This window comes from Macrobrachium nipponense, chromosome 6, assembly GCF_015104395.2.
Source record: "Macrobrachium nipponense isolate FS-2020 chromosome 6, ASM1510439v2, whole genome shotgun sequence".
Taxonomy (NCBI): Eukaryota; Metazoa; Arthropoda; class Malacostraca; order Decapoda; family Palaemonidae; genus Macrobrachium; species Macrobrachium nipponense.
This window is the reverse complement of record NC_061108.1, coordinates 104,098,090-104,111,694: the sequence shown is the minus strand read 5'-3', so window position 1 is coordinate 104,111,694 and position 13,605 is coordinate 104,098,090. Positions and strand designations below refer to the sequence as shown.

General features: G+C 37.7%; 1 protein-coding gene across 1 annotated transcript in view; it reads right to left on the bottom strand.

Moving 5' to 3' along the window:
• Positions 1–393: 393 nt before the first annotated feature.
• The window catches only part of LOC135216798 (uncharacterized), a 63,060-nt gene continuing 49,848 nt past the window's right edge, over positions 394–13,605 (bottom strand). Inside the window, exons 23-31 of the mRNA XM_064252286.1 lie at positions 8,565–8,714; positions 6,380–6,511; positions 5,698–5,913; positions 4,753–4,917; positions 3,656–3,805; positions 2,910–3,040; positions 2,378–2,484; positions 1,869–2,048; positions 394–1,412 (exon numbers count right to left, since the gene is read on the bottom strand). Of these exons, the coding sequence (XP_064108356.1) occupies positions 1,294–1,412; positions 1,869–2,048; positions 2,378–2,484; positions 2,910–3,040; positions 3,656–3,805; positions 4,753–4,917; positions 5,698–5,913; positions 6,380–6,511; positions 8,565–8,714 (1,350 nt within the window). The 3' untranslated portion in view covers positions 394–1,293. The remainder of the gene's footprint in view (positions 1,413–1,868; positions 2,049–2,377; positions 2,485–2,909; positions 3,041–3,655; positions 3,806–4,752; positions 4,918–5,697; positions 5,914–6,379; positions 6,512–8,564; positions 8,715–13,605) is intronic.

Here is a 13,605-nt window from a genome sequence, read left to right as displayed (position 1 = left end):
ATGTGGATCTACTATAGTAACATCCATTTATCAAATACAAGACGAAAGGTCAAGTGTATATTATGGAAGGTGTAATTCCTAACCTATCCTGCTGTCGTCAAATGGATCACTGAGGTCAAAATCGCAATATCTAAAATTATCATCCGTTTTGAAACATGCAATTGGAGATGGAATTTAAACCCGGCCTATATGCTTTTATCACTTTCAGTGAAGGGGAGCACAAAACGACTTCAACAGCTCTGGTTTTTGTAAGAGGAGTGTTCACCAAGCTGCTGCGTTTTCCTTGTGAAAATAAAAAAACTGGATGCGACTTGTCAAAGAATGACTCACAGATGCTCAACAAGACAATACTGGATATGAATAATTTTGATCACAGGTCAGCGAAAGTCGTCACAGATGCCACCGACTTTAACTATCTTATCCAACACAGTATAAGTTCAAGTGAACTTGTAGTCTCTTTTTAGTGTAATTATTAGCTTCCCACCGGGCAACATAATTTTGTTACCGGAGGAAACAGTCTGGGAACCGAAGCCCTACGTGACGGTTGCGAGGACCAAAATAACTGGAATTCCAGTAATGGTTGGGATCTTAGTCTTTTCAGCAACTAAATTATTGTATTTTTGAACAGTGCAGTGGCTGTGATTCCAGTCAGTCGACGAATGTACTAATTATATATATATATATATATATATATATATATATATATATATATATATATATATATATATATATATATATATATATATGGGTTTTCACTCATTCCTTTTTGAAGTACGATAGTTGTAATTGTAGTCCTGCAATAATATAAGGGCAGTGATTCCAGTCGGAAATGAAATGGTTACATTAGAGAATTATTACAATTACATTTATTCAATATATCTTTAAATCCGACTACGAAAATAACTTCTTTACATTCAAGTTACTGAAGAGATTTTACGAAGCTCAGCAAACATAGCGAATCACAGCTATTTCCGGTATGATTTGTATCTTTTTCTTAACATCGAAATTCCTTCGTCTGTCATTTGTTTCAAGTGCAATAATTTGACAATCATAGTTGATCTCAGTTTTTTTAAATTTGATAATACTGTTCTGGTATTCTCTGGAACAGTTTTTTACAAGTTGATGGCCACTTAAGCTTCTTCAGTAAGTATGTTCGCAAGTTCCGGTAATAGCAATAACAACGCCCAAACTACCCAAAAATAAAATGTAAAATACTCTGCATTTGTCAACCACGATAATGACGAAACGCAACGACGAAATATATCTACAAGTTCCTGGTTATGGGAAAACAAATCACACCAAGTTTGAGTACAGCCATGGAAGAAACTGGGTCACTTTGGTGTAAACCCCAGGCTTGTTAGCTCGGGCACAGCCATGACCCCAGCTGGTAATTCCCACAACAGTGTGGCGACCTGAAATTATAATGGAATAGCATTAAACTTTAACTGCACCATCACAGTCTACTATATGATACATTTTGTTGACTGCGAACGGGATCACTTAAATATCAAATTCACCATACCTTGGGAATAACTTGCCCCTAAGTGCATCTTTCCAAGCCACGATTTGAATCTGGCCCGTTCGTTTTGATAAAGTACAACGAATTCTATATAAAATTACATTTGCAGCATAATGTGCGTGAGCATGAATTCCAAAACAAATTCGTACATGGACACTAAAATAAATCAACATTTGTGTTTGCTACACTCCAAAGTAATATGATGAAGCTTCCTACAAAAAGTTACAAATCTTTACATTTGGCTTTGAGCATTAAAACTTACTTAAAATATCAAGTAAAAAATCCACTGGGCACTAGCGATCCTTTATAAGTGTTGTTAGCGTGATCGGTTAACCACTTAAAAACCTACCGTCTACTATGCAAACCATAGGTCCTCCCGAATCCCCTTGGCAAGTATCAATGCCTCCCTCCAAGTAGCCAGCGCAGAACATCCCTTCTGTCAACCTTGTATCACCATAGACATTGTCAGCTTTGCATATTTCATCCGGAAGAATGGGAAGCAAAGCAGACTGAAGAACTCTGGAACGACCTGGAATGTTCAGAAAGACCCATTACACGATTCATGATTTCCTCGAAGTCATGTTCTTTTGCTAACGATGAAATTATTTATAAAAAATCTGGTGTAATTTGAGAAAATGCATCAAACAAGTCACTTCGAAAAGGATTTAAGCTGTCATCTTTTTTATGTTATTAGTGGGACTCATCTGAATTTTTAATATCTATGTAACGTTTTCCTTGAACCAGCAGTGATCTATACAGTAATTTAAACTAGTTAGAAGACCCACGTCGTAGAATAGTGACAGAAATAACCACTGGTATTTTCTCAATCAATATTAACAATGAAACAAAGATACATACCCAGAGCAATCCCAAGACTACCCCAACCTGCCACAGTGCAGTTACGGTAAGGAGGATAATTCCAGCGAGGAGGTACCAAACAAAGTGGTTGGACATACCTGCCAAACCTGAAAAAAAAGATAAATAGGAAAGTTTGCACAACTGTTATGTGTCATAAAGTAAACCCTGAGTGAAGGAAAAGGCTAAATAATCATAAATAAGGTTTCGTAATATACAGAGTTGCCGTTAGGGCTATTCATTTAGTGACTAATTCTTTAGAGTAAGGTAGTATTTAAGATTGAATTGTTTAACGTTGGAACTCCCAGGAAAGCTCTATCAAGTCAATAAGAGAGAGAGAGAGAGAGAGAGAGAGAGAGAGAGAGAGAGAGAGAGAGAGAGAGAGAGATCATTCTTAAACACTTTATTGGCTGATCGTTCATTTCTAGGTATAGATCAATCGCACAATATATTTGATCCCTATGTAAATATTGAATTTCCTTGAGATGTTCTTCACGAAGCCCGTTAGTTCTGGTCTCAAAGAGAGTTCCCTTACCTGACACCTTCTCCATTCTTCCTTTTAATTTTAAGAATGGCAATATCGTTGTTGAGGTAAGGGCCCTTGTCGAAGAGGTGATGGATCGCCATGGAAGCTACGCGGAATTCTTGCTCTTCTTCTTCTTCCTCCTGCAAAGAAGAGAAGGTTCCTTTCGAGTTTTTCAACTTATAAGAGCAGAGAGAGAAACAAGGAAACAAATATTCTTTCCAGTTAAGTTGTTTATTTTTATTCTTTCCTTTATAATGACTTTTCTTTCATTGTTATACAAATGAGTACAGGATAGCCCATATTAAGACAAGCAGATCTCTTTGTAGAACATGACTGATATATGAAATTTAGGCTGTCGAGCCAAGCACTGTGAAAAGATGGAGATGGAGTGGTTGAACGTCACGTAAAACTGAAAACAAAGCCAGGACTTTTGAGTAAAAGAAGTACTTATGATGCTAAATTACTGAAACAGCACGTGTTCAGCTTGTCATTAAGAAATTCCCGTTGAAAAAAATGTCCCTTGAAATTTATGCCTTTGCAATAGGACTAGGCTGCCCTCTTGCCAGTAACCCCTCGAGCAAATGAGGAAACCAACAAGTCAATGAGCTTGAGTAACAAGTTTTCCCAGAAGAGAACGTTCATTAAAGAGATATGAACAGGAGATATGATAAGAAAAAACCTTTATAAGTAACAGCATTCATAAAGAATAAAATTTAATGGCACCCGAAACAACGAAATATAGAGGCCGTTCTCACCTCGGTGTTAAAATCTCCTACTCGGACGATGTACGTTGAAGATGGGTATTTGTGAAGGCAATGAGCAGCTGTCAGGATGGAATCCTCCGTCAAGATGGCCCCTCCACACCACTGCGTAGGACCTGTTCTGGTGAGGAGGTTGATGTTTACCTGGAGGAAAAAATCAGAACGTTTTTTGAATTTTTTTTGTTTGTTTCGTATCTCACAGGAAAATACGCGGAAAAAAAATCGTAACTGTTATTTTGCTAAAGGGTTAAGGGTACATGAAAGAAGACAAACGAAATTTTTTTTATTGCTATAGATTTTGCAAAGTTTTTAAAAATTTACTTGAAACTTAAAAAATTACTAATTTTCTAATTTATTGTGGAACATTAAAGCAAATTTAATGTATTCCATAACACTATTTTAGGACGCAAACATTACAAGTACATGGCTTAATATAACTAACTATGAGGATATCGTGCAAGCTTAATACATTTCAATAACTTCCTAATAAGTACCTGAGTTGTACAAGTTTTGTACAACTTGTGAATTTTCTACTTACAATTTTCAACGAGAGGAACTGGCATAATTCAAATTTAAAAAATAGGCAAAAGTAAAATATAAGTGTCCACGGATACGTAGGTGGCATGCGCCAAGTTCAGAGAGGCAATTCATTTTTTGCCAACTACTTTAGACTATTTTTCTAGGCAGAGAGAGACCTGCGTATTAGAGGAAAAATACTAAACCAGGAAGGAGTTGCAAGACACCCATGAAGAAAAATTCTGGCCTGCAATATACCTTTTCAGATATGTAGTAGTATTTTGAGATAAAGCCAACTAAAAATTTTAAAAAAAATTACATAAATACCAAGGAGTGAAAGACAAATACACATAAGAATAATTCTCCAGACTTTTCACGGCGGCTCAAGAATTTTGCACTGATCTTAGAAAGTAAGACCTAAATTCAAGAACTCCAACATAAGAGTAAAGTCACTCGAGCTGGCGGTTTAATATATCTTACATTACGGTCTTCCCAAAGAATCAGATAGAAGAGTTGGCAGAAATAAACAAAAGCTGCTTTAAACTACTCTCTTCTAGGGATCTACAGCGACGTACCATCCATGGATGCGCCCCTTGAGGAGGCGTGTGCCCACTGACGACTTTGGGTTTCTCTAAAGTTGGGGCATTCGGGTTGTCTTCAATCAGCCTCTGGCCGCAAGTGACAGGGAGGGAGACCTCTTCGGTGGTACCTGCCGTCGGAGACACGACAGTTTCTTCTCTCTGAGAAGAAAAACTGAAATTAACCTTGAATTTTTTTACGTCAAGACTGATGGGACTGGAAACGTAAAGCCCTCGCCTGGAAAAGAAAAAAAGTAGTTAGTAACTGATATCTCCTCTGTAAGTTCCATTCAGGCAAGGGATCTATCTTGCAAAACATTCCACTAGTTAATACGAAGTGTAACAGACGTAATATATCAATTTGATTTTTTTCGAGAAAATTACTGTCCTAAAATGACGACTGACTTATAAGCATTTCAATCCTGTTTCCAAGGGCATCTACACACCTTTAAAAAGTTTTCATCTTTCTATTTGATTAGGGTTCAAATCTTCACACGTTACTTAGCAAGTTTATTTCTATACTGTTCAGAATAAAAATGCTAACACTCTCAGTTTAACTTTGAATATATAGGGATAACGAAATCATTGGAAAAATGTTGTCTTCTATACATTTATATATAAATAATATTCGATGAGCTTACACTCTAACGGAACGAACCAAAGAGCCATGCAGTTACTTGGCAAGGTTTCATAGAATGTACTAATGACTATATATGTAAAGAGGAAAGAACAAACAATGATAAAGATAAACATCAACACACACACACACACACATAACACTTCACAGTCCATTATTTACTAATAAACATAACCAAGAGAAAGTGTACATAAGAGTGACTTCCAGGGATGCTACTAAACATTTGTCTTTCATTCAAATCAAGAGGAACTTGCGAATCACAGGAGACTTACAGGAGACTTACAGGAGACTTACAGGAGACTTACAGATCTATCAACCGGAGTATTGGAACATTCGACACCGACGTCTTCAGTGTGGTCACAGTTATTCTGACCCCAGGGAAGATGCTGGCAGTCGGACACGGAGGTCTCGTACCCTATACATCTCAGGTCGTCTATCCAGACGCGTCCTGACCCTGGACCGAACGTGTTGTTCTTGTGGACGCGAGAGGCCCCTTCCCAACCCATCATCCGACAGACCACCTGAAGGAGGATGGAAATGATTCGGTTATAATAAAAAATCCTTTGCTGACTGAATTCTCGATTAAAGGAATGAAGCCGAGGGATGAATGGGCATTTTTCTTCGTTTATCTTATTACTGGTTTGCAATATATGTCAGCCGTATGGAGAACTCTTTTCTCAACAACGGACTACTATTGTAGACTTGGAAAATAAGTTTTAGTAAAAAAGAAAAAAAAAAGACAATGTCCCTGATAGTGACGACTAAATAAAAATGTCAAAAGGATAAAGGATTACGAAGGACAATTTTAAAAGGTAATTATGAAACCTGTTCACAATTCATAATCAACAAAAAGTATTTCCAACAAAAAAGGATGTTGGCTATCTGAGAAAAATGCCATTGAAAGCACTAGCAACGAAGGAGAGAGAGAGAGAGAGAGAGAGAGAGAGAGAGAGAGAGAGGAGAGAGAGAGTCTGACGGGGCACTTACGTGTCCCTCTTCCAGTCCGAAATCGTCGTCACAAATGGTACCCCAGACGCCCAAGTAACGCAGCTCCACGCGACCTAATGGGACACCTTCGCCTGTCCTGGCTCCATTTACCAGTCGCGCTTCTAATGGAGCCTTGCGAGAAGAAGAGGAAATAAAAAATTACTTATCTATATGACTAAAATTGATATACGGCACAAGGCATTTTGATGCTACTACTATTACGACTTCGAATTGGCGATGTGGAAAAGAAAATGTGCATTGCTAGCTTGCTCATGGCCCTCTGGCATTTTGAGCATAACATAAACGTCTTTTTTTTATTGTGAAACTGTTTGTATCATATAAAGCATCATTATAAGATTCGATTGTCAATGAAAATGTATTATGACTAGCAGAAAGGAAATGCTGATTTGCCCTATTTGTAGGTATAATAAAAGATAAAGATAAGGTGGGGCATAAATGTGATGAGTGGTATCATATTACGAGCCACTTCTTGATGTCGTCACCACTGACTCCATCTAGAAATACGCATTTCTAGATGGTATCAGTGATGATAACATCACGGATCTGAAGTGGCGTTGCCTTTCTTGTTTTAATAAAGCACATTTTATTGTGAATGGATATAAAGACACGTAGAATGCAGTCAGCGTTGAGAGAGGAACTGTGAATGGATATAAAGACACGTAGAATGCAGTCAGCGTTGAGAGAGGAACTGTGAATGGATATAAAGACACGTAGAATGCAGTCAGTGTTGAGAGAGGAACTGTGAATGGATATAAAGAAACGTAGAATGCAGTCAGCGTTGAGAGAGGAACTGTGAATGGATATAAAGACACGTAGAATGCAGTCAGTGTTGAGAGAGGAACTGTGAATGGGTATAAAGAAACGTAGAATGCAGTCAGTGTTGAGAGAGGAACTGTGAATGGGTATAAAGAAACGTAGAATGCAGTCAGTGTTGAGAGAGGAACTGTGAATGGATATAAAGAAACGTAGAATGCAGTCAGTGTTGAGAGGGAGACTGAGCCACCCCTTGATCTAGTGACTAGATCAAGGGGTTGCAAAGTTTGAAAACTTTAAGCAAGAGCCAGTTGATGGCTCAAGAAATTTGACACAGGACACTTGACTTTAAAACTGATAATTTTATGGAGAAGACTACTCAATTGAAAATTGACTCTAGAATCGATAACCTAACGAAAAAGATTGTATCTTGGAAACAAAGGGGGGGGGGGGCGGGGGGGCGGGGGGCTTTTAATGCACTTGAAGATTTTCCAGTTATTGACATAATCACAATATTTTTGTTAACTTTACTGATGGAAGCTGCAGAGGAGATGCAGCATCTTGGATACGCAGCTCCGTAAACGCTACTGTGATAGAAGAGACCGGGAAGCTGAAATTGTGAAATGTGATGTTTATAGCTTAGAGGTCAGGAAGACAAGAACTGTTATCTGCTGTCAATCTCTGATATAAAGGAGATAAGTCTGTTGTTGATGGGTGATAAAATTATGTTGCTGTGAGGTACTTATGACATTGATATGTTCTGGCCTGCTTTTAATGATACAGATACGGTAATACTGCATGATATGCTAGTTGCAAAACAATGAGTCTAATAATTGTGCAAATAAAGCAGCGTAATCCGTATACGCAACAAACTTTTTTTATAAAGTCAATAACCATTTTGTCAGTGATAATAACAACAACGATACTACTACTACTACTACTACTACTAGTAGTAGTAGTAGTAGTAGTAGTAGTAGTAGTAGCAGTAGCAGTAGTAGTAGTAGTAGTAGTAGTAGTAGTAGTAACCGTAATCAGATTTTCAAGAGCTACATAGAATTCTTAGTATCCTACAGTTATTTGGAAAACTCAAAGAACCACCAACCACTTTATATTGAAAAGTAGAGAGGATTCTAATTATAATTTTTTTCTCATACTAAGCACTCACTACTGTCCCTAAAATAATGTAAAGGAGACAAGCCATTACCCAGTAACAGAAAAAAATGTCTTTTTTGAGTAGAAATAAACATGAGCCCTCCACCGAATATGTGGCCAAAGACAAATAACTCGTCAGCATCGTAAAGATCTTACAACTGTTTTGTTAGAACGACCTATTTTCATTCACTGATGACACCCATTTGACTATGGTTTGCTTGATTTGATCAAGTTTACTCCTATCTACATTTCTTTATACCTGGCACATAGTCCTTTCTTCGTCGGAATTGTCCTTGCAGTCGTCGACGGTATCGCAGAGAAATCCGATGCCCACACACTTGCCGTTGGAACATTTCCACTGGTCCCTTCCGCAGGTGTCGCCGGGTTTGAAGCACGTAACACCTGCCGCCTGAGGTGATTACAAATGTATAAACAGAGGGCGTTCAACAACGAAACGTATACTATCAAGTAACATGGGATGTTCTGTATTGAAATCTGGGAAAATGGTGCAATTTGTCATGAGTAAAATAACAAAATAAATAATTGGTTCAAGTATAAGAAAGTTATTCATTAAGAGAGGTAGTTTATAAGGCAAAATACACATTGCTGGCTAACAATGTAAAATAAACAACACTGAGAAATATCACGGGCTATTGTTTGGCAACTACTTACTAAATACACACAAAGAACAACAAATATAATTCCGAAAACAGATAAAAAAAGATAAAATCATAAAAAAATACAAGTACACATATTGCAGCTATTCCTTAACAAGCGTTGTTTGAAAGCTAGGAGTATCAAGAGAAATAACCTAAAAAGAAATTAAATCTTGAGAAAAATCCAAGGGTGGCTTGAACAAATAATAAAAAAAACGAGAGTAATATAAAATCTATTGGGTAGGTAGGTATACAAGAATTCAAACGGGAATAAAATAATAATAAACGTGCAAGAAAGAGGACTATATCTAATCAAAATGGACGATAGTGGCAACCTGGAAACTTCCCGAAACACCCCAGCGTCTACCGGTACTTCTCCCGAACCGGTTTTCCCATCTTACTAAAGGTTCTGTTGGCCTAGGTCCCAGCGCATGACGAGGGGTGGATGAACGTGGATGATGGCGTTGAGCTCGTCTCAAATATCCTACGTGTAAATGGCAGTTTCTTTTTATCTGCTTGGCAAAACTGTATATCAGTTATTATGATAAAGGTTTTGACTATAGTAGGTTCACATCAACCGTACATTTGATGTCCAGGTCTGTCCCTTACGACGCTCCTGATTGGCTGTTGATAAGCAAACCACAGGGCTGGAAACTCTCAGTCTCTCTCGAGAGTTCACAGAGGCGGGATGTGTGTTCCACCTCTCTTTAGATATACGTCTTTCAAAAGTATCCCTGAGGAGAGGTGGAACATACAACCCACCCATGTGAACTCTCGAGAGAGACTGAGAGTTTTCAGCCCTGTGATTGGCTTATCAACAGCAAATCAAGGGCGTCGTAAGGGATTAGCCTAGACATCAAATGCACGGTTGATAAGAATCTACTATAGTACAATTGGCCTGAAATCCTCACATAAATAGACCTGTAACCATAAAAATAGATGTTATTGCCTTATCTTTCGTTTTGATTTGACCCGAAGCTCTTTCGATTCAGTCTTACACGTCTTTTCTGCATGGATGCATGAGACACTCGAGCCTCCCATATTTCAATGCAGTTCTAAATAATTTATTTTGACACCTCAACTTTAGCCTTAATACTTTATAGAATTCCTCGCATATAGCTGGCATAATTCTGCCTTTCATGTAACATATGGCCCCTTTCACGTCTTTCTATAAAATAAAATGGATATTTAAGCCCAAAATACTTACAACGATTAGAACATCTTCCACCATGTTCAACCACTACAACGACTAAATCCAGTTGTGAAACCGTATGAATATCAGCGTGGGAAAACCCGCAAAGTTCTCCGCCTACGAAACAAAGAGGGAGTGATGAGAAACACTCGTGATCTTCAATGAAATACGAAGCTAGTTCGTTCGACAGATACGACGAGATGAAGTTCAACAACATTTATTTACTCTGTCTATTATGCTTAAATAATGATCACCAATAATATGATCAACTGACTGATATTATGGGGAAGAAGAATGGAATTTTACTGTCATACCGCTTTAGATGTCAATTGATAAATGTGCGTGACTTCACCTAAGTTAGTCCAGATATTTATTTCTGTTCACGGCTTTTAGACTACCGATTGTAGGCTATTACTGTCATGACTTACCATATTAATAATAATAAATTTTTCAAGCATATATTCCGGACGGAGGAGGGTGAGCTGACCAAAGGCCAGCAATGACACCCAGAGGATTTTCTTGCTCAATAATGCAATGCAAAAGACGTTCAACAACAACGTAAATGATAGGATAAGGATGAGGTTAAAATATGAAGATTGTTTAAAAAATTGAAAGAGTGAAAATTAGTAATATAAATTAACCTAAATATATATATATAAAAAATGGGCTAAAATACTACGAAAACAAATCAACTTCGTTTCAAGAGAGTGCGTTTTCATTAAGATGCGTGGCTATGTAGTACCTCGCCCACTAACGCAGTTCTGGGAATAAGTGGAAATTCCCGAAGCCCAAGAACAGGTTATTTTAAGGCGAAAGCTCTGGGTCTAAGAAGTGTTCGTATTGTTCACTTAGAGTTAAGATTTCCGCATTTTTTGTTCTATGTACGTAAGCATGTGAAAGTTTCATTTAAATAGTTAGCTATTCATAGGAGAATGTTTGCATAATTTAGCTTTATCGTTTCCTTTGATTCAAAAGAATACCGTTTTATTGCTTAGACCTCGCACTCAAAGGAAAAAAATGGAAAATAAGAAAGAAAAACAAATAACTGCATCACTCCCTTTCCAGTTTTTAGAATATCATCTCATGGTACACACCGAACAATGTCTCCGCCTTCCTTAGCTTCTCAAAACATCCGCTGTATGGTATTTTTTTTTTTTATCTCTATTTGTTGTCTCTTTACAGAACTGACCCAAGCGGCACTTAAATTTTCCAGCCTGCACAATAAGAACGTTTAACGATGCAATTTGGAGACAAACATCATGGTAAAAGAGAGCTTTCTTGTCAGTTCATCTGATATATATATATTTTTTTCTTTTTATTCCGTGGCTTGTGAATACTCGTTAGACGTACTGGAGTAACTTACATTCATTCCTGGAATTACAATGGTTTTCGATGAATGAAATTTCACCCTTGATATAATATGATCTCGATGTGTTTAACAGCAACTGGAGAGGGATATCTCGCGCTGCTCTCATTTGTCTGAAGCAGCTAAACGTATGTTTCGGTCTATCATGAGTATGTCTGCAGTTAATATGCATGGCATATTAACCTACGGGCATAACATATCATACAAACTTTGACTCCAGTTTGGTATTCCAATAAAAATATACCACGCAACCCCCTCACCCCCCTACCTCTCTCCCCCGCTCTCTCATGACGGCAATTTTAATTTCAATGGTGAGAATCTCTCTCTCTAGTGACGACAATTTTAATCCAAATGATGAAAATATCTCCCAGACAATTTTTATTCCAGCGGTGAAAATCTCTCTCTCTATCTCTTCATGACGGCAATGCTTATTTCATTGTTCAAAATCTCTCTCTCTCCTCTCTCTCTCTCTCTCTCTCTCATGACGCCAATGTTTATTTCAGAGGTGATAATTTCTCTCTCTCTCTCTCTCTCTCTCTCTATGACGACAATTTTTATTCCAGGGGTGAAAATCTCTCTATCAGTGCTACAGCTCTACACATTAATAGTTAGACCTCCTCTTGAATATGCAGTACAGTTATGGTCACCAACACTAAGGAAGGACGTGAATAGATTAGAAAGTGTACAAGCAAGAGCCACAAATTTAATTCCATCCATCAGGCAAATAGGTTACCAAAGACGACTCGAGAGCCAGAACATGTATGGCTTAGAAACAGGAATGATGCAAGGACAACTAATAAAAACATTTAAAATACTGAAAGGCATAACAAAAGTAGACAGCAACCTATTGACATTAAACGAAAACCAGACAAGAAATAATGGATGGAAACTAGCACTGAAGAGATAAAACACATACCATTGTGGGAACTTCTTTGCATACAAGATATGTGACACATGGAATAAACTGCAACCAGAAGTTGTAAACAGCAACAGTGTGGATGAGTTTAAAAGAAAGCTAGACAAAATCATTAGGACACTGTGAATGAACAGTAAAACCTGCTCCTAGAAATAAGTGAGTGCACGATGTCTCCTCAGATGGACTAAAAAGTCTTTGAGACATCCTAATCCTTGCAACTCCTTGTAACTCTCTCTCTCTCTCTCTCTCTCAAATAAATATATAGATAATAAATCTTTCAGACTTTGCTGTTAACACATTATCTAATTTTACTGTTTTATGATGGACAGCGTTGTGTATTTATACATCTGCAATTTTCAAGGATTCATATCTATCCATCTATTTGTACGTATAATTGTTTTTGGGCTTAGTCACGTGAAGAGTTGAAACTTCCCGACTCTTCAGAGGTCGATAATTGGTCGATGGCACTTTCAATCCAAGATATTTCTTTATATATATATATATATCTTTCCTATGTGTCTTCGGATTCCTATTGTATTGCGTATCTTTTTTTATACGTCTCCCGTGTTCTAGTTTCTTTTGGGAAGAGGGAAAGTTAAATGCCTTCCTGTTTTCTGTCACTTGGATAGCAACCAAACAGAAAACTTGCCATCTTTGAAATCCCTTAAAACTGAAGTCTTTTGAGATAAAAACTGAAACCGTACTTGGATAATGAATATGATACCTGATATTATGACCTTGTCCTTTGTCAAGTCCAAGTGGCCTTGCCTCCATTCTCAAGATGAGGTCGTATTTTGAGGGGTAATCCCCACCTATCCACAAATTGACCAGCTCTCCTCTCTTTCCGTACCCGGGCAGGTGGGAATTGTCCAACCCCAGGTCCAAAGAATTCTACCTTGCGTCAACCAGCCGAACGAGATAAGCTTACGTGAAAGGATTTGCTTTCTTTATTGGTTACTCTGGGTTCGATATCGAAAGGCATCCAGGTTTGGCTCAAGTAGTTCAAGTGGAGAAATGGGAAAAGCAACATTAACATTCGGCAGAAATTTATCAATACTTCCATTTGAAAAGGTTGATTTTCAAATCTTTATATCAATACCGGTGAGACTACTACAGTCATTCATTCTCCAACACCCACATATGTACATTTTTTTATACAGATATAAATGG